General features: G+C 46.3%; 1 protein-coding gene across 1 annotated transcript in view; it reads right to left on the bottom strand.

The window, feature by feature from the left end:
* itga8 (integrin, alpha 8) overlaps positions 1 to 20,534 on the bottom strand; it is a gene marked incomplete at its 5' end in the record, with an annotated part of 128,618 nt that overhangs the window by 92,808 nt on the left and 15,276 nt on the right. Inside the window, 3 exon segments of the mRNA XM_084336695.1 lie at positions 1,507 to 1,704; positions 20,163 to 20,306; positions 20,309 to 20,367. Of these exon segments, the coding sequence (XP_084192821.1) occupies positions 1,507 to 1,704; positions 20,163 to 20,306; positions 20,309 to 20,367 (401 nt within the window).

The following is a 20,534-nucleotide window of genomic DNA, read 5'->3' as shown; positions in this document are numbered from 1 at the left end:
GGAGAGGAGAGGAGAGGAGAGGAGAGGAGAGGAGAGGAGAGGAGAGGAGAGGGGGGAGGGGAGAGGAGAGGAGAGGCGGGGAGGAGGGGAGGGGAGGGGAGGGGAGGGGAGAGGAGGGGAGAGGAGGGGAGGGGAGGGGAGAGGAGAGGAGAGGAGAGGAGGGGAGGGGAGGGAGAGGAGAGGAGAGAGAGAGAGGAGAGGAGAGGAGAGGAGAGGAGAGGAGAGGAGAGGAGAGGAGAGGAGAGGAGAGGAGAGGAGAGGAGAGGAGAGGAGAGGAGGGGAGGGGAGGGGAGGGGAGAGGAGAGGAGAGGAGGGGAGGGGAGGGGAGGGGAGAGGAGAGGAGAGGAGGGGAGGGGAGAGGAGAGGAGAGGAGAGGAGAGGAGGGAGAGGAGAGGAGAGGAGAGGAGAGAGAGGAGAGGAGAGGAGAGGAGAGGAGAGGAGAGGAGAGGAGAGGAGAGGAGAGGAGAGGAGAGGAGAGGAGAGGAGAGGAGAGGAGAGGAGAGGTGGAGTGGGTGTGTATGTGTGTCTGTGGGGGGGTGCATAATGTAGAGGTGAAGAATGAAGAGTAGGTGAACGTTCAGAAGAGGAGTTGGGGAGAAGAGAAAATGTATGTCAAAGAAGAATGTAGAACATGGAAGAGAAGAACATGGCGGAGAACGATAGAGTTGACTTGTTCCAGAAACACAAGTCAGAGGAAGAGAGTGAAGTAACAAGGCGACAGTGACAGGGGCGCGGCAGAGGCTCAGGAGGTATAGAGCAGTCGTCTGGTGATCGGAAGGTTCCCGGTTTGATTTTGGCTTCTCCCAGGCAGGGTGTCGAAGTGTCCTTGAGCAAGGCACTTCACCCTAACTGCTCTTGATGACGTGCCAAACCTTGCATGGTCGCCCCCCGCCCGCACCGTCACCGTGTGAACGTGTGAGTGAATGGGTGAATGTGAGGCATTTGGATAAAAGCGCTATATAAATGCAGTCCATTTGCCATTAACCAAGGCAGAAAGAGTGGAGAAAAACAGGGCTGACTTCATTAAACACGGACACTTCTCATACTATATAGAGTGAACTGGTGTCACACAAAGTGCCGCGCTCGTGAGCCGCCACAAGGGGCAGTGTGGCCAACAGTGAGTGAGTGAGTGAGTGAGTGAGTGAGTGAGTGAGTGAGTGAGTGAGTGAGTGGGTGAGTGAGTGAGTGAGTGAGTGAGTGAGTGAGTGGGTGAGTGAGTGAGTGAGTGAGTGAGTGAGTGAGTGAGTGAGTGAGTGAGCGAGCGAGCGAGCGAGCGAGCGAGTGAGTGAGTGAGTGAGTGAGTGAGTGAGTGAGTGAGTGAGTGAGTGAGTGAGTGAGTGAGTGAGTGAGTGAGTGAGTGAGTGAGTGACTGACATTGCCGGTCAATGAGGTGCGTCGCATCTGAAAATGTGTTCTCGTCAGAGAGAGAACGTTGGGTGGAAAAGAGAGGTATATATGGAGCTGAACGGAATCGCCTGCTCGCGCGTTGACGGCCAGGTTGTTTACCGGGGTACTGGTTCCTGTCCAGGTCCCTGCCGCCCCTCAGGGTGAAGCCGTAGCCGGGCATGCTGCCGCTGGGGCTCCGGGCCGCCCTCAGCTCCTGGCTCAGGGTCAGGCCCCGCGCGCCCACGTCTCTGTTGCCGTTGTAGATCAGCACCCGGCCGCCCCGCTCCTCTCCTCCGAACGGACAGCCCACCGCCACGTCTATAGCGGAGGGAGGGAGGGAAGACACAGATGCATGGTTTTCATATCAGCAGGTCAAGGCTCCCTCGGAGGGGGAGAGAGAGAGAGAGAGAGGGGGAAACATAGAAGGAGATACGAGTGGTACAGCGGCTCATCTTTCTTTACCTGGGGAGGGGAGGGGGGGGGGGGGGACTGGCCCTGCACCACGGTCATGTCTCTCCTTCCCTTCAGGTGCATTCCCTTCACAGTTTACTCGTCTCTCCCTGTCTGTCTCTCTGTCTGTGTGATCTGTTGAAGCCATTTCCCTGGTCCCAGGTCAGCCACAGTGATGTGCTCCGTGAGAGGAACAACAAGCGCCTGGCAGTGTGGTCGCCCGCCGTGGTGCCAAATCTCCGTTCTGCCTGTGAACTCCGTTCAGACTTACTTCCAGGGTCTTAAACTAACGCAGAGGGCTGCCAACTGCTCAGAGAACCTCAAAGGTCTGATGGAAGTTGGACGCGGCGCGTTGCCAAAATGTTTTTGCGGCGCTCGTTCAGGGCCCCTGTTTACAGCCTGGGTTTTATAACTTCTAATCCTCACCCCCGACTATTTCAATTAACATGGAAATAAAAACCACCAGACGGATCGTCGTCCAAAGATCACAACCTCAGTACTTTCAAAAATGTGGACAGGATGGAGTGATTATTATTATTATGATTATTATTATTATTATTATCATCATTATTATTACTATTATTACTATCATTATTATTATAAAGATCATGTATTGTAGAAGTTGCCATTTCAAGACAAACATTTTCAATGCATGGTAATTCAAAATGTATTCACTTATTGTAGGATTTAAGTTTTGCTGCAATCTGTTCACAACTATTTCCAGTGACACATTTTGATCCACGCCAGGATTTCACAAAGATCATCTTCTCCAGCCTGAGAGGCTGAATGGTGCACTTGGAGTCATTGCTTGTTTCATTTGAAACAACACAGGAATAAACTTCTCTCACTGTGAAAATAATTATTTTTGGCACGGCGGCTGTTGGTCTAGTTGTTTCAAGTGCTTAAAGGTTGATTCTGTAATGTCGTCAAACAGCAACCTCTAGGCAAAAGAGCCCCACTTGGTATTGCGCTTTGTTTGCCGTTTTTGTTTTGTCCTAATGTGTGGGATGGAGTTGAGTGGGTAGGGGTTGCTACTGTCCTGGTCTCACCTCAGGTTCTACAAAGAGAGGTCTGGAGAAATGCACAGTATAATAAGCTACTAAACAACAACCCACACGTCAGACCAAAACAAAAAAGTAAACATAGCGCAATGCCAAGCGGGGCTCTTTTCGCCTCGAGGTCGCCGTTTGACGGCATTACAGATTATACCTTTAATCATTTACATCTATTCACAGAGCGAGATGGCCTTTTCTTTTTGACAGAGTGAGAAATGGGAGGTGTGAGAGTGTGAGAAGAGGGTGAGTCTCACGGTCAATGCGTGAGAGTTAGCAGCTCTGTTAACATGGTAAACTAACAGTATTTAAAGTTCATATTATAAACTAACACGATAAACCTACACTATTTAAATTTCATATTATAAACTAACTTGATAAACTAACAGTATATAACGTTCATATAATACACTAACTTGATAAACTAACACTACAGTACTTCCAGCTACTTCTCAGTAGCTTTTCGGTAGTGAAGCTCTTTTATGGATCAAGTAGTGCGATAGCATCCACACAAGATACATCTTCCCAAGCATTTCTGAAGCAACATTGTGTGCATTATGCCTGTATTGATCAAAATTAGCCGTCATCCAAACGTGTGTGTGTGTGTGTGTGTGTGTGTGTGTGTGTGTGTGTCTGTTTAACTGTGCACATGACAATAAACAATCTTGAATGTTGAACCTTTCTCCATGGACAACCCCTCCCACCCACTAGACACGGACGTGGCCGATAGAAGGAGCACGTTCAGTGTCAGACTCCCAAGATGCAACACTGAACGTCGCAGGAAGTCCTTCATTCCAATGGCCATCAGACTATATAACGCCTCACTGTGTCTCACTGCCTCACTGAGCAACAATATAAACTCTTATCTTCCTGGACATTTGACTGTATATTACTGTATATTCTTGGCTGTATATTTTAGAATGTATATACATATTTTAGAATATGTATATCCTTGACTGTATTTGTATTCTTTTTTTTATATATATATATAGACTACCCACATATTTATTGTGAGCGATCTGTAGTGCTAAATTTCCCTCGGGATCAATAAAGTATTGATACACTATTCTATTGTATTCTATTATATTCTATGTAGCTACAGGCCAGCATCTGTTACAGATATTAAGGAGCTTGGCAAGTGTAAGAATCGATAGAGATAGAACAAATATCTTTTTAATGCAATGTTTGGTTGTTCTTCTAATATAACTCAAGTTAACTGCACACTATGCCACTGGTGGTCGTGTTGGAAAGCAGCCTAAATGGCGCTTTGTCAAGCCTGCAGGAATACTTTCACTTTCAATGAACAACCTATTGAAAGGCTGTCTGTGAAGAACAAATGTAGGCTACATACTGCGTAAAAACCTGAGTCAGATGACCTGACATTGGATTTACTACAATATATTGCTAGAATCAGATTGTTGATGATGGACTTTAAGACTTGAAACTTGACTTGGCCTTGCATAAAATGATTTGTGAGCATCTCTGACACGCACGCACGCATGCACTCACACGCACACGCACACACACACACACACACACACACACACACACACACACACACACACACACACACACACACACACACACACACACACACACACACGACTTTTGCCATCTTGTTGCTGTAGCTTAGCTTGCTATGTTTCCCTGGGGGGTAGCTTTAGTATAGTGAAGCTTCTTAATGTAGAGTAACTGGTATAGCTCAGCTCACTACACTTTCCAAAGTAGCTTGCACAGCACTCGCCCACACACATAGATGACATATACACACACTGTATGATATAATGTACACAAAACGAGTATAAACCCACTTACAATTGCGTATTTAGTCTACTGTGTAACCCACCAATCAAACTCTCCTGCTTCCAGCAATCACTCATGTCTTTGCGCTGTCTGCTAGAGGCGAACCTAGAGCCTCCGCAGAACCTCAGCTCCACCAACCCACCGGCACTACATACCAGTGTTGTGGCGCTCGAGTTCTGGACTGGTTTTCAGTGACTCGACTTGGACTTGAGCACTGATGATGACTCGGACTTGGACTCGGACTCGAGCATTAGGACTCAGAAGGTGCAGACTCGGACTCGGACTTACAGTACAGTTACAGTTAATTATTTTTTTAATTTGTAATCGTTTTGCACGAGCTAGTGCAATTGTGTGGCTATTGTGTCGCAATGTAAATAAACACCCATTGAAATGGTAACCGCTGTGTCATTTATGATTAATGTAGACCTTTTTTTATTTGTATGTCAGCTCAGACTCAACCTTGATGACTTGGACTCGGACTCAGACTAGGGTAATGGGGACTCGACTCTGACTCTGGCTCTTCTTTGGTGACTCGGACTTGAGATTTAGTGACTCGACTACAACACTACACTACATACAACCTGTTGTTCGGATACCTACGCAAAGCTGGTCTCACATGCCAGGCATACACTCGCTAGTCCCCGCACACAGTCTGTCCTCTCTCCCACTGTATACAGGCAGGGCCTGCCCTCTCTGTCCCCACAGACATGCCTCTCTCTCCCACTGTATACAGGCAGGGCCTACCCTCTCTGTCCCCACAGACATGCCTCTCTCTCCCACTGTATACAGGCAGGGCCTGCCCTCTCTGTCCCCACAGACATGCCTCTCTCTCCCACTGTATACAGGCAGGGCCTGCCCTCTCTGTCCCCACAGACATGCCTCTCTCTCCCACTGTATACAGGCAGGGCCTACCCTCTCTGTCCCCACAGACATGCCTCTCTCTCCCACTGTATACAGGCAGGGCCTACCCTCTCTGTCCCCCCAGACATGCCTCTCTCTCTCCACTGTATACAGTCAGGGCCTACCCTCTCTGTCCCCCCAGACATGCCTCTCTCTCCCACTGTATACAGGCAGGGCCTACCCTCTCTGTCCCCCCAGACATGCCTCTCTCTCCCACTGTATACAGGCAGGGCCTACCCTCTCTGTCCCCCCAGACATGCCTCTCTCTCCCACTGTATACAGGCAGGGCCTGCTCTCTCTGTCCCCCCAGACATGCCTCTCTCTCCCACTGTATACAGGCAGGGCCTGCCCTCTCTGTCCCCACAGTCTGTCCTCTCTCCCACTGTATACGGGCAGGGCCTATCCTCTCTGTCCCCACAGACATGCCTCTCTCTCCACTGTATACGGGCAGGGCCTGCTCTCTCTGTCCCCCCAGACATGCCTCTCTCTCCCGCTGTATACGGGCAGGGCCTGCCCTCTCTGTCCCCCCAGACATGCCTCTCTCTCCCACTGTATACAGGCAGGGCCTACCCTCTCTGTCCCCCCAGACATGCCTCTCTCTCCGCGGTGCCCGTGCCGACACGATTACTGTCCAAACACCTCTCGACATCCTGTTTGTCTCAGGGACCCCTCTCCTCTCAGCCTAAACAACTGGTTCCACATGAAGCAGATTGTGGGGTATGGGAGCATAAGTGCAACCATGTGTGTGTGCAAGTGTATGTGAATATGTGTGTGTGTGCGTGTGTGTGTGTGTGTACAGTATGTATGTATGTATGTGTGTGCGTTTGTTTGTGTATACAGTATAACCGAATAGCTATGTGAAAAGGCTTATCAGGTGGGGGGGGGGGGGGGGGGAATGGCTAAATAACGCAAGAGTCAAACTCATGGGCATTGCTCAATATCCCACGCAATGCAGATCTCCGCGGCAGACAGGCTGCCGAACACCCAGTGCGATCACTCAAACCAAACACTGTAATGGATTGTAAGAACTAGCACAACAACGCGCTCAGACACACAGCATGCAGTGTTGACACAAAGCCGCAGAAATAGGAAAAGACAGAAAGCCATATGCTGGATGGAATGAGACAAATTGTGAGGCGAGTTTACTGCTGTGCCACATGGAATTAATGCAATTGAGAGGTTTATGCTTTATGATATCTGTCACTTGACAGCTATAAAGTTGTCTGAGAATTCTATTATGCACAATCAGAGCATTGCGTTATTAATCTAATCTGAACCACTTCGAAATGGAGTGATGATATTTCTGAAGAGGGTTGTTTTACTGGGAGAGGAATGAGAGGCTGACCGTCATCAGAAAGATCAGAAGGGGTCTGTCAGTAATTACAATCACGTACTGTACTGTAGCTACACACACACACACACACACACACACACACACACACGCTCGTAAACACACGTACAGACGCATGCACACACACACACACACACACACATACACATACACACACACACACACACACACACACACACACACAGTCACACACACACACACACACACACACACACACACACACACACACACACACACACCCAGTGTCATGTATGTTATGCTATGAAGGCGGGCAATATTTCTCTCAAACATAACCATTTTCATGGCAACCAAACAATGTACTGCTGAATAATGAAGTCATGCACGAAAAACATGTAGATGTTTCCATAGAGATCTAGATTACAGTAACTCCCAGAAGGTCTCCACTAGAGTTTGTAGCGTCTACATGGTGTTGCTGTCAGATGGAAACCCTGTTATCTCACATATAGTAGGTATAATGTACCCATATAACGCCCAGTCTGAGTCCTAAACTGAAAAGTGATGATCTGATTCATTACTTTTACTCAATGACATATACTTAGTCTGGGGTCATTGTTAAAAAATTACTTGAGATATTCTTTTTGGGGCTTTCTGTATTTTTCACCCATCCCCAATTTAGTCGTTATGCCAATTCCCTTCCTGTTTGTTGCACGCATTGCCCCACTGTCGGTCTGGGAAGGGTTTAGACCAGGGGTCTTCAATTAAGTTTGGCCGAGGGCCAAATATTTTCCAAGCCATTGTATGGGGGGCCGGAAACGAAAACAATGGCTAATGTGACAGACCACCTTATAACTAAGACATACATTTGTGGCAGAGGCAGAGAATGGACAAAATAAACGAGCTGCATAGGTGGCATAATAAACTGTAAACGACATACACATTTGCACTGAACATTATACCTTTGTCTTTTTGCCATTTTATTATAAAACCAGAGACAAGCGCCTCTCTCTTATCGGTTTATCTTACATTACGTGCAACCAATGCGTCTAGCTGACGGCCCTTTCTGTGGAGCGCACTGGACTATTGAGAAACAATAGGAGTTTTCTATTGGTTCTCCCAGTCCACGTGACAATTTCTAGCATTTCCATTGGCTATAGTGACAGACGTAGAGAGATGCACTACATTTTTAGATGACAATAGATTCCGATACAATAAAGCAAGTCTTTACCACAAACAAATCCAAATATATTTAATGTTTTACAAAACATGTCTAGTGTTGCGCCCGGCTTTAGAGTTTTTATTTTTATTTTTTATAAATGTTTTTATTTTATTTTTTCAAAACATACATAGAACAAGACATCACAATACAGTAGACTTAATAACAAAGAAACTAACCACACTAGCACTAACAACAATAACAACAATAATGACAATAAGCATAATAAAGACATAATATAAACTATAAAAGTACATTAACAGACATGACAAAGGACAAACAACAAAAACATGGCTCAGATCGCTTCATATGTTGTACAATGTATGTATAGCAATAGTGGCGATTAGGGAGTCGGCTGCTGGCCAATGATAGCACCCAGTGGACTGATACAGACTGTGTGTGTGGAGTGTGTACGTTTGTTTCGTATATGTGTGTTTTATATCTGTGTGTGTGTTTTATGTGTGTGCGTTTAGTACAGTGTGCATGTGTGTTTTATGTGTGCATGTTTTATATGTGTGAGTGCACGTGTGTATGTGTGTGTGTGTGTATGTGTGTATGTATGTGCGAATAGGTATGTACTTTTAAATACCTTATGATACCTTCTGGAATGACACAGAGCACCTACATACAAGACATTAGTGATCTCTAGGGAGGCTAAGAGTAATGGGGAAATCCGGCGAGTACAGTGGTCCAATATGTGATAGATATGGGTCCCATATTTCATAAAAAGTGTCCAACTTGGAGTGCAGCATGCACGTGATATATTCACAGGGAATGCATTCCATTATGATATTGTGCCATGACCTCTTTGATGGGACCTCATCCTTGATCCAGAACAACAGGATGTTTTTCCTAGCAGCAAATGTCAACAGATTGAACAGTCTCTTATGTTTGAAATTGGCAATATGAATATCTGGGAGGCCTAGTAAGAGGCAGAGGGGATCCAGCTCGATGGGGGTCTGGAATATATCAGATAGTTCCTCTACGATGTCAAACCAATAGCTCTGAAGCTTTACACAGGTCCAAAAGCAGTGGTCGTGGTTTCCAGTCTCTATCTTGCATTTAAAGCAGAGTGGGGATGTATTGGGATCCATTTTACTCTTAAGGGCAGGGGTAATATGAATGCGGTGCAAGATTCTAACTTGGATAGCCTTGGTGCGGTTGCAAACAGAGATTTTTTTTGCGTAGGTCCATGTATCCTGCCAGTCTACATCCGTGATCTCTATATCCAGGTCTTTTTCCCAGAACTGTTTAGTAACAAGGGAAGATAAAGATTAATTAAGGTTTAGAGTACTATAGAAGATAGATATTTGTTTTTTAGGGATCTGCAAGGAGAGGGCTTTCTCCACCTGCGAGGTGGAACTGTTAGTTAACAGTGAGGTGTCCTTGGTGATAAACTGCCTAATTTGTAAGATTGTAAAATTTCGTTTTCAATAGGCCATACCGCTGCTGCAGCTGTATAAAGGACATTAGGGTCTGGCCATCAAACAGGTGGCCAAGATCAGTTATGCCCTGCTTATGCCAGGTCTTGAAGCCGCCGCCAATTTGGTCTGGCTTAAAGTCAGGATTGCCTACGATCGGGGTAAGAGGAGAGGTCAGCTTAGCTCGGCCCTCCACCTTACGGACAGTCTTCCAGGCCTTGACGGAGCATAGTGTGATGGGGTTAGAGCATATTTTCCTAACAGATTTAAAGTATTTGATAAATAGTAGGTTCCACAGGGGGGACTTAGATTGCAAGGATTCAATGTCTAGCCAGAAGTTCAAGTTTCTTCATTAGTTGTCATACAGAAGTACAGAATACTTTTCTACAAAATGCTTCTTTCTGTTATGCTCCAGAGACGGTGCTAGACAAAAATAGATAAGTATAAAATAAAATAGGTATAGCAAGTAAAAAATAAAAGTCACGTACGTAGACACAAGTGTTCAGTATGTACATATGTACAATGTTCAATGCAAAGTAGAAGTAACTGAGTTACCATACAATATACTATACAATATACTAATATACAATATACTATATAGTGTAAAGCAGAAATGGGATGAGGTACAATTTAGGTACAATTTACAGTAAGGTGTAATGAGGTATGGGTTGAAGTGCAAATTCTTTACCAATAAATATAAAGTGTGTTTAGGTGTTCTAAAGTGTGTAAAGTGGGTGCTGCAGTGAGTTGTTTGTTTAAAGTGAGTGTGTGCGTGTGGATGTGTGTGCTGTGAGTGCATTTGATGATTGTTACATAGTGTTATTGTTCGTTGAGCATCCTGATGACCTGGGGATAGAAGCTTCTTCTGAGGGCTAGATCCACAAAGAATGGATTGCACGGAGCAAGTTGCACCCTTACTTAAAATTCATTATGAATTGAAAATGGGGGACCCTGATGTAAACTAGACGAAAGTCTTTCTCTGGTCTGCATCCCCTTAACAATTGTGTGTATTGAGCCGTACTGTATTGTACCCATTCTGCAATCTGTTAATAAAATGTTCATTCAATCAATCAATCTGCCTGAGCTTGGCTATGAGTTTGGAGGGGACTATGGTATTGAATGCTGAGCTGTAGTCGATGCACAGCATTCTCACATAATTCCCCTGCCTCTTGTCCAGGTGTGATGCTGCTGTGTGCAGCACATGGGCTATGGCGTCCTCCGTGGACCTGTTGGGGCGATATGCAAATTGCAGGGGGTCCAGGTTGATGGGGAGGGAGGAACAGATGTAGCCCTTCACTAGCTTCTCAAAGCACTTCATGGCTATGGAGGTGAGAGCTACAGGGCGGTAGTCGTTGAGGCAAGCGGGCGTAGATTTTTTGGGTACAGGGATAATGGTAGACTTCTTCAGACAGGTGGGGATGACAGCCTGTTCTAAGGACAGGTTAAATATGTCAGTGAATACCGGGGCCAGTTGGTCGGCACAGACTTTTAGGACGTGGCCGGGGATGCCGTCCGGTCCTGCTGCCTTCCAAGTTCCTGATATTCACTTTCTTAAAGGTCCTCCTCACCTCATGTTCTGTTATCCTGAACACTGAATCTCCATCAGCAGCGCCCCCCCCCCTCCATTGCAGTGGTTTGTAGGCTGGTGTTGTTATTCACAGCCTCAAACCTCGCATAGAAGGTATTGAGATAATTTGCTAAGGAGATGTCACTGTTCAGTTTGAGGGAGGTGCCTTTGTAATCTGTCATCGTTCTGAGGCCCTGCCACATACTTCTAGAGTCAGCCTGTTCAAACTGAAGTTCAACTTTATCCCTGTAACGCCGTTTTGCCTCTATTACTGCTCTTCTGACGTTGTATCTCGCCACCTTGTGGTCATTCATGTTGCCTGTCACAAGCCCGGTGTTGTAGGCTGAGGTGCGTACTTTCAGAGCCTCATGGACGGATTTATCTACCCACGGCTTTTGATTTGGGTAAACTCTAATTGTGGTAGAGGGGATTGTTTCTTCTACCAGAGTACAGACAAAGTCAAGCACTGACAGTGCAAGATTGACAGTGGGTCTGATCTGAACCAGCCGACAAGTACCCTAAGGTGTGCTGCTAGTTGGTAATGTCTAATATTAGGTAGGTCTAGACCCCCATCTTCACTATCCATCTGTAATTTGGCCATTTTCAGACGCGGTTTCTTCCCATTCCAATTGAATGAGCTTAGCCAGCCTTCTAGCACCTTGATAACCTTGTTCGTCAGCAGCACTGGGATCATTTGGAGAGGGTATAATAGTCTGGGGAGTACGTTAATTTTGACGAGGGCTATCCTACCCAGCCAGGAGATCGGTAAAGGGGCCCATCTAACTAAGTCTGCCCTTATGGTGTCTAAAAGGGGGGGAAAGTTGGCCTTAAACAATGTATCATAGGTGGGTGTCACAAATACTCCTAGGTAAACAAAGCCGGAGGGCGACCAGCGAAATGGGAAGGGCTCTGGGCAGGATCGGAATGGATTTAAGTGTCCCAAGTGGCATTGCTTTGGATTTGGAAAAGTTAATTTTGTACCCCGAGAAGGTTCCAAATGTGGAGATCATGCGGGTTAGGCATGGGATGGAAGAGTCAGGTTTAGATATAAAGATCAGTACGTCGTCCGCGTAAAGAGTGATTTTGTGTTCCGTCTCGCCCATTCTAATACCTGAGATCTCGGCTGACTGCCTTACGGCCTGAGCGAGTGGTTCTATGGCCATGTCAAATAGTAAAGGGCTAAGAGGGTCCCCCTGGGGGTTCCCCCGTTAGTTAGACCTAAGCCCGTTAGTCAGAACCGCCGACATCCGTGAGTTGTAAAGAACCTTGACCCAGTCAATAAAAGTGTCTCCTAGGTCAAATTCAGCGAGGGTTAGAAACAAATACGGCCATTCTACACAGTCGAATGCCTTCTCCGCGTCGAGAGACAGAACCACCGCGGGGTGGTCTATCTCACAAGTCATTTGGATGATATTAAGGAGCCGTCTCATGTTGTCGGTAGAGTTCCTATCCTTAATAAAACCAGTCTGATCTTCGTTAATAATAAAAGGGAGTACTTTTTCTAGGCGCATGGACAGGATCTTGGAGAGCAATTTTGGTCCGAATTAAGTAGAGCTATAGGCCTATAGGAGGCGCACTTTTCAGGGCATTTACCCTTTTTAAGGAGAAGGCAAATATTAGCCTCCCGTAGGGACTGGGGTAATATCCCAACCTCAGAGGAGTGATTAAGCATTGCCAGCAGGGGATCCAAGAGAATATGACCGAATTCCTTATAGAATTCGCATCCGAAACCGTCCGGGCCCAGAGCCTTACCAGATGGCATACCCTTAAGGGCGCACAGAGCTTCTTCCTTCGTAATTGGGGCGTTAAGGAGCAAGTTCTGATCTTTCGATACCTTAGGGAGGTGCAAGTCAGCGAAAAAAGCTTGCATGTCAGAGAGAGCACCATCGGGTCGTTCAGTCCTATAGAGTTGGGCATAGAAAGAGGCAAACTCTTTATTAATGTTATTAATTAAGGTGTCAAAGGACCTGACCCCGTTGGAGTCCGAAATTGAGGCTATTACTTGGGTGTCAGCCCTTTTTTTTGCCAAGTTAGCTAGGCACCTGCTAGGCTTGTCACCGTGTTCGTACATTCTCTGTCTGACAAATTTAAGAGAGTATTCAGCGTCCTGGATCAGAAGAGTGTTTAACGCGGTTCTGGTGGCCGTAAGCTCTATAAGCACAGCCGGGGCTGGGTTGATTCTCAAGGTCGGCTAGTTTGGATTCAAGAAGTTTGCATTGTTCATTTTTCTTGCGATTCTTGGATGATGGATGACGTAAGACATAATCAGTCCGCGAGAAAAGACCTTGGATGTTTCCCAGAGCAGAGATGGGTTATCCGTAGAATGCGAGTTAATAGAGTAGAACATTTTAAATTCCGATTCGAAATAGGAGACAAACATATCATCCTTGAGGAGGTATGGGTTGAGACGCAAATGCCTCGACAGCGCCCTCTCTTCTCACAAGGAGTAGACCAGATATATAGGGGCGTGATCCGATAAAACAATACTTCCGATTGTGCAGGACGATACTAGAAAGAGTTTAGAGGAAGGGATGAAGAAATAGTCTATTCTACTGTTGCTCTTGTGTGGGCCGCTAAAAAAGGTGAACTTCAGTTCGGATGGGCAAAGGGTTCTCCAGACATCTGAGAATCCAATGTCTTTGCATAGGGAGGAGAGCATCTTTGCTTGCCTAGAGGGGGGGGGGCAAACTGGGTGGGAGTTTGTCAAGAGACGGTATAAGTTAAAGTCTCCGCCCACAAAAGCATTCTCAGAGGCCAGGCCATTAAATTCAGTAAATATTTTGGATATAAAGTCAGGGGAGTAGCCTGGCGGACAGTATACATTCATAAATGTCATTTCTTTACCCTTAAGAACCCCTTTGATAATCACATAACGACCTTGGCTATCTAAAGAGGAAGTTATGAGTCTAAAGGGGAGATTTTTATTGATCAATATGGCCACTCCTCTACTGAATGTAGAATAGTTTGTGGCGAAGACCTGTCCCACCCTACTCTTTTGGAGTTTAGCGGTGTCGTTGGGTCCCATATGGGTTTCTTGTAGTAAAGCAATAGAGACATTCTCCTTCTTTAAAAAGGTCAGAATCGCCTTCCTCTTCGCTAGTTTCTGAAGACCTCGAACATTCCAGGAGCAGAGCTTAAAGCTCTCAGAGTTAGCCGTAGCCATAGAATATTAGGGGGTGTGTAGACAGGGCAGACCTAAAAAGGCCCGTGGGCACACCAAATTCACCTATTTTAATGTACCTAGAGCCATACATAAAACAAATATTTTCAGTAGTAGACATGTGTCCTGAGCCATACATAAAACATACATAAAAAACATATAAAGGTGCGGGGCCGGTGGGCCTTTCCCCAACGACACAGGGACTCACCATAGGGCCTAAAACCCTCAAACCTACCATAAGTAGATTACTCTCTCAGTGGCTGCTTGCCACACTCCCAAAAAAAAAATTAAAAGTAAAAGAAAAAGCCTCAAAACTTAGAGTAAATGGAAAAGTTCACATTAAACCTTATAAGAACATGGCTAGGTTCAGACACTAGACCTAGAACAGGAACCATAGCAAGAGAAAAAAGGGGGGGGGGGGTAAGTGACCTGTGTGCTGCATGACAAACGTATGCAGTACGTCCACCAGGCCGGAAGAGGGCGATACTCTGCTGACAGGTCCGTTGTTTCCTATGGATCACACAGAGTAGTTTGCTGCCTTGTCATAGCGCAATTAGGCCGCCGTGTCAGGAGAGGGCACTGCGCAAAAGTTCGTCTGCCAGTGAGAGGATTCTCCGGCGCTGCAGCTGAACCCTATTGAGCAGGTCAACAGTACAGTAGGTGGCGGTATGCACCTTTTGTGGTCGCGATCTGCCATTAAACCCATTGAAGAAGAAGAAGACGCCTCTGGCCACAGGCGCGACCATTTGTTTGTTTGTTTGTTTGTTTATTAACACAGTTAAACAGAAGTAAAAACAATACATAATAAGTTATAACGATTGTGAAGGAGAAGTTAGAAGCCTAGAGGCTTATCAAGAACTTCCCCTGTTTTATAAAATCAAACATACAAAAATATGCATATTATAAAATACCAGAATACATTAAAAAGATTTGTGTTAATACAAACATACATACATGCATATACTGTGTACATAATAATATATAACAACCCACCCACCTGCCTACAAACCTACCCACCCACATAACCAAATGCATACCTACATGTATGACCTATTATCTATCTACTACTTTTGGATGAGAATCTTTTTATAGTTTGCTTTAAAAATAAGCAGAGATGGAGATTTCCTCAGCATAGGATCAGCTGCATTCCAAAGATTGGACCCTCTATACCTCACTGAGAACTGCCTAAGTGAAGTATACCACAATACGGTATATGCAGGTCCCTGGACTGACGTGTAGCATATGAATGAACATCTGAATTAAAAGAAAAAAAACGATTAAAACCATTTGGTAGATTGTGATCATGAATGCATTTGTACACATATACCTATCTGTAAAGAATTAACCTCAGACACAGTCAGAATGTTTAGTTTCTTGAAAAGAGGAGCAGATGGTTCAAATCGATCTGAGAGGGTTGCCAGTCTAACAAATCTTTTTTGAAGTAAAATAATTTTTTGAAGATGAGATGAATGAGTGCTAGCCCATATTATGTTACAATAAGATAAAAGTGCATCACGGAGGCATTAAGCCAAGTCGTGACGAGGCGTAAGTGACACGCATAGAGGTCCTAGGTCATTTAACCAAAGCTAGCGTTTAGCTCCCCGGGCATATAGTGGACGCAAAAAACAAACTAAATAAAGTGGCATTATGTAATAGTTATACAAAACAGACCAAGCCAACCCCCCTTTAAGTCAGACGCCAAGAAAAATAAAGCATCCAGGCGAAACCTAACGTCACACAGTCAACCATATTTATGAGAACGAAGAAATATAGAGTAATATGACGCTCGGCGCGTTTAGCCATAGCGAGGTGCTAGCGGCCCAAAATCAAGCTACTACCGCATCTGGTATTGGTGAGGCCGGTGTTGGGTCCCCTCCACGTCGGGTCTTCAAGAAGTCCACGGCGTCCTCAGGCGATGAGATGTTTTCTCGCCCCGTCTTCGTCCGTGATGATAAGTCTCGCAGGGAACTGTCGAGACGGCTTGAGTCCTAGCTTGTAGAGGGGGCCCATGACGTCTTTGTAGCGGGCACGCTGTTCCACAACCTCGGGGCAGTAGTCTTCAAAGATTAGGACTGGTTTCCCTCTGTATTTCAGCGTCCCTCTCCTCTTCCGTGCCTCCCAGATAATCCTCTCTTTTATTCAATAGTGGTCAAGCGGGCAATAACCGCTCTAGGCCTGGAGCCGGGTGCTGGCTTGGCAGTAAGGGCCCTGTGACACCGGTCCAGCTCGGGTGGTGTAGGGAGGACCTCCTTCCCCAGAATTTCTACCAGTACCTCCGCAAAAAAGTCGCTGGGCCGGTCGCTATGAATGGACTCATCCAATCCCAAAATGCGTATATTGGACCGGCGACTTCGGGACTCCACGTTAGTTAGCTTAGCCTTTAGCTTGTCGTTGCTCTGTTCTAGCGCCGTACACCTAGCCTCTACTGTAGCTTGTCCACCCTGTCAGTCCAAGTATTTAAACCGCCTTCCACGGAGGTCAGACGCTCGGCATGATCGTTAACCGTCGTCCAGAGGCTGCCGAGTTTGGTTTCGAGCGAGACAGCGGACGCTCTGATTTCGTTGGTTAAGGATTGCCTTAGCTCTTCAATTAGCCCAGCAATGGCGGCTATATCTGCGGGCGCGTCGTCCTTCTTGGAATCATTTCTCAGTTGTCTCGTCGCCATTGTGGTTCTTGCAGCCAAAATAAATAGGTCGAAACATAAAGGGGGTAGGCTATATACAAAAAGGTTTAACCGAGTTGAAAATATAAAAAGAGGCTTTTAGGACTAAATATAAAAATACGGGAGTCACATCGTGGCCACTCCATCCTCGACCCTGAACCGGAACCCCGGCTTTAGAGGGTTAAAAGCCAAATTGTATTTTTTATTTAGTTAATAAATGTCTCGTTGTAATTCCTTATATACCCCAATGTAGCGCATCTTCTTCAAGCGGATTCAGCTTTTTTTGCTCTGATTTGACTTCAGTTTAATTGCATTGTTACTGTCCACATGTGTGGTGCCGTCACAGTCATATATAAGTAAAGATAAAGTTTGAATGACTTACTGAACTGGTGTTTTAATTTCACACCACACTGCTTATTTGTTATTTCAGCTCCAGGCGCTGGCCACCGACTTTTTTCCAGTTGAGCAAGCGCTACATTGCACCTCGCTGCCTACCTGTTATTCACTCTCAACATGGATAAAACAAAAGTATAAGCATTCTTTAGGTGGTGGTAGTTTCTCTATTTGGACATTATAGCTAACATATAGCCTAGCCTAGTTGGTCTTATAATAATTTTTTTTTTTAAATGTAATAATCTGATGGGCCAGATATTATTGCTGGCGGGAACATTTTGGCCCGCGGGCCGCCTATTGCCGACCTGTGGTTTAGACTATCACATGGCTCCTCTGATACATGTGGAGTTGCCAGCCGCTTCTTTTCACCTGACAGCGAGGAGTTTCACTGGGGGAACGTAACGCGTGGGAGGCTCATGCTATTTCCCCCAGATCCCCTCCCTGCTGAACAGGCGCCCCAACCAACCAGTAGGAGTCGCAGTTTACAGCGACCCGACCAGGACACATACCCCACCGGCTTACCACCCGCTAACACTGCCAATTGTTTTAGTAGGGACGACTGACTCAATCCCAGAGTCTCTGCGGTGGTAGGCGAGCGCTTAGTCCACTGCGCTACCCAGCCGCACCATAATCATAAATTTTTTTCACAATTAGAGAGAACTGACATCCATCAACATGTCAACAATGCTAAAAATGAAGTCTCTTTGCGTTAGTTTCTGATGTGTTAAACATAGTTCTTGTATCAGATCGGTATTGCTGCATTCCTAATCTTAACCTTCCTTAATCTTTTACTACCACACTACAGACGCTAGCTTTATGTAGTGTGGTAGTGAAAGGTTAACCTTATGTAGTGTGGTAGTGAAAGGGTTAAAGTATAACCTTCTCAGGACAACAACCTCATGGATCTTATAGGGTCATGAAAGGACCTTGTAAACTTTAAATTAAAGGGTCACACAAGGGTTTCATACAAACACAATGATGAACTCTATCCCTTAGATGACATCTGTGGTCCATAGAGACTCGTCCGCATCCTGATGGACAGACAGGATGTGATTTATGTCTCTGGCCTGAGAGCTCCAATATTGACCCACTTATTGATCCAACGGTTAAAGGCTTTAACAGGGTGGTAATGGTGGTGGTGTGGGTGTGGGTGTGTGTGTTGCTCTAAAACTCACACACACATTAACACACGTTGTCCATAAATAAATAATGAATAATCAGTGTGATTGTTGTCATGTGAGGAACAGATGTATACATCCATTGATTGCTTTTTAAGGAAGCAGGCAACAGGCCTGTTCTCCCAAGAGAAGGTGGGCTCCGGGCTAGACTGTGTGTACGTGTACAGTGTGGGTGTGTACAGTGTGTGTGTGTGTGTGTGTGTGTGTGTGTGTGTGTGTGTGTGTGTGTGTGTGTGTGTGTGTGTGTGTGTGTGTGTGTGTGTGTGTGTGTGTGTGTGTTGGTCAAATCAACGTGAGGGTAAAACAAACACAGCAAAGAGGAATGAACTCCCGGCTCTAAGACAGAAACATCCAGATGATATTATCTCATGACACATCTGGAGAGTTAAAAATAACTCCTCAAACGCGTACGTAGACAGACACATGCACACTCGCACACACACACACACACACACACACACACACACACACACACACACACACACACACACACACACACACACACACACACACACACACACACACACACACACACACACACACACGTGCAACCCTGATCATCATTGCACAGGAGGAAACGAGTTCACACGGGCAAACCACACAACACCACACTTCCTGATTGGCTGAATCCATTCAGATTCCATGATGGAGGATATCCCCCATCAGAGACAAAACAGCCAGGAAACACAGCCAGGAAACACAGAAAAAGACATGTCAGTCAACAGGTCTACCTGGAAACACCAGCCTATACAGGACAGGACAGGGGGGCGGGGCAGGACTTATGATGGAGAAAACAGAGGCAGGAGAGAGAGCACACACGTACACACATACGCACACACACACACACACACACACACACACGCACGCACGCACACACACACACACACACACACACACACACACACACACACACACACACACACACACACACACACACACACACACACACACACACACACACACACACACACACACACACACACACACACACACACACACACACACACACACACACACACACACACACACACACACACACACACACACACACACACACACACACACACACACTCTCACTCAATTTGAGTTTTCCACATCTCCATAGACCTCTATATTTATATCTATATGTCCATCAGTTTGAATCACATAAACTTTTTATTACATCTCTTACTTTTTCCATCTCCTGTCCCCTCTCTCTTCATCTCTATCTCTCTCTCTCTCTTCATATCTCTCTCTTCATCTCTTTCTCTCTCTCTCTCTCTCTCTCCTCTCTCTCTCTCTCTCTCTCTCTCTCTCTCTCTCTCTCTCTCTCTCTCTCATCTCTCTCTCTCTATCTCTCTCTCTTTTTTTCCCCCCCACTCTCCATGCTGTCTGCTCCACCCCTCTCTCTTTGTATCTCTCCCTCTCGCTTTCTCCATCCTTGTCTCTCTTTACTTCTTTCCACCCTCCCTCTTTTTCTCTCTCTCTCTTTCTCCCCCCTCTCTCTCTCTGCCATGCTGTCTGCCCCCCTCTCTCTCTCTTCTTCCTTCCCCCCACCCCCTCTCTCTATCCCCCCCCTCTCTCTCTTCCTCCCTCCCCTCCCCCTCTTTCTCTCACTTCCTCCCTCCCCTCCCTCCTCTTCCTCCCTCCCTCCCCTCCCTCTCTCCTTCCTCTCTCTCCGCTCACCGTTGTAGCCGTCCTGGTTCAGGTCTCCCAGGGGGGCGATGGCCGTGCCGAAGCGTCCGAAGGTGTGTCCTCCGGTGAGCAGGACGGGTTGGGAGAAGGAGAGCGGGGCCAGCTGGAGGTACAGGTAGACCCTCCCCACCTCCCTGGCTTACTCTCCATCTCTCTCTCCATGTAGAGGGGCGCCCCCACCAGCACATCATCAGTGCTGAGAACACATAATAGCTTACTGTTTAGTGTCTGTGTGTGTGTGTGTGTGTGCGTGTGTGTGTGTGTGTGTGTGTGTGTGTGTGTGTGTGTGTGTGTGTGACAGAGTGCATGTGCGTGTGTGTGTGTGTGTGTGTGTGTGTGTGTGTGTGTGTGTGTGTGTGTGTG

Source organism: Notolepis coatsorum (assembly GCF_963971535.1).
Source record: "Notolepis coatsorum genome assembly, chromosome: 19".
Classification (NCBI taxonomy): Eukaryota; Metazoa; Chordata; class Actinopteri; order Aulopiformes; family Paralepididae; genus Notolepis; species Notolepis coatsorum.
Note: the sequence above shows the minus strand (reverse complement) of the source record. Positions and strands in the feature narration are given on the sequence as shown.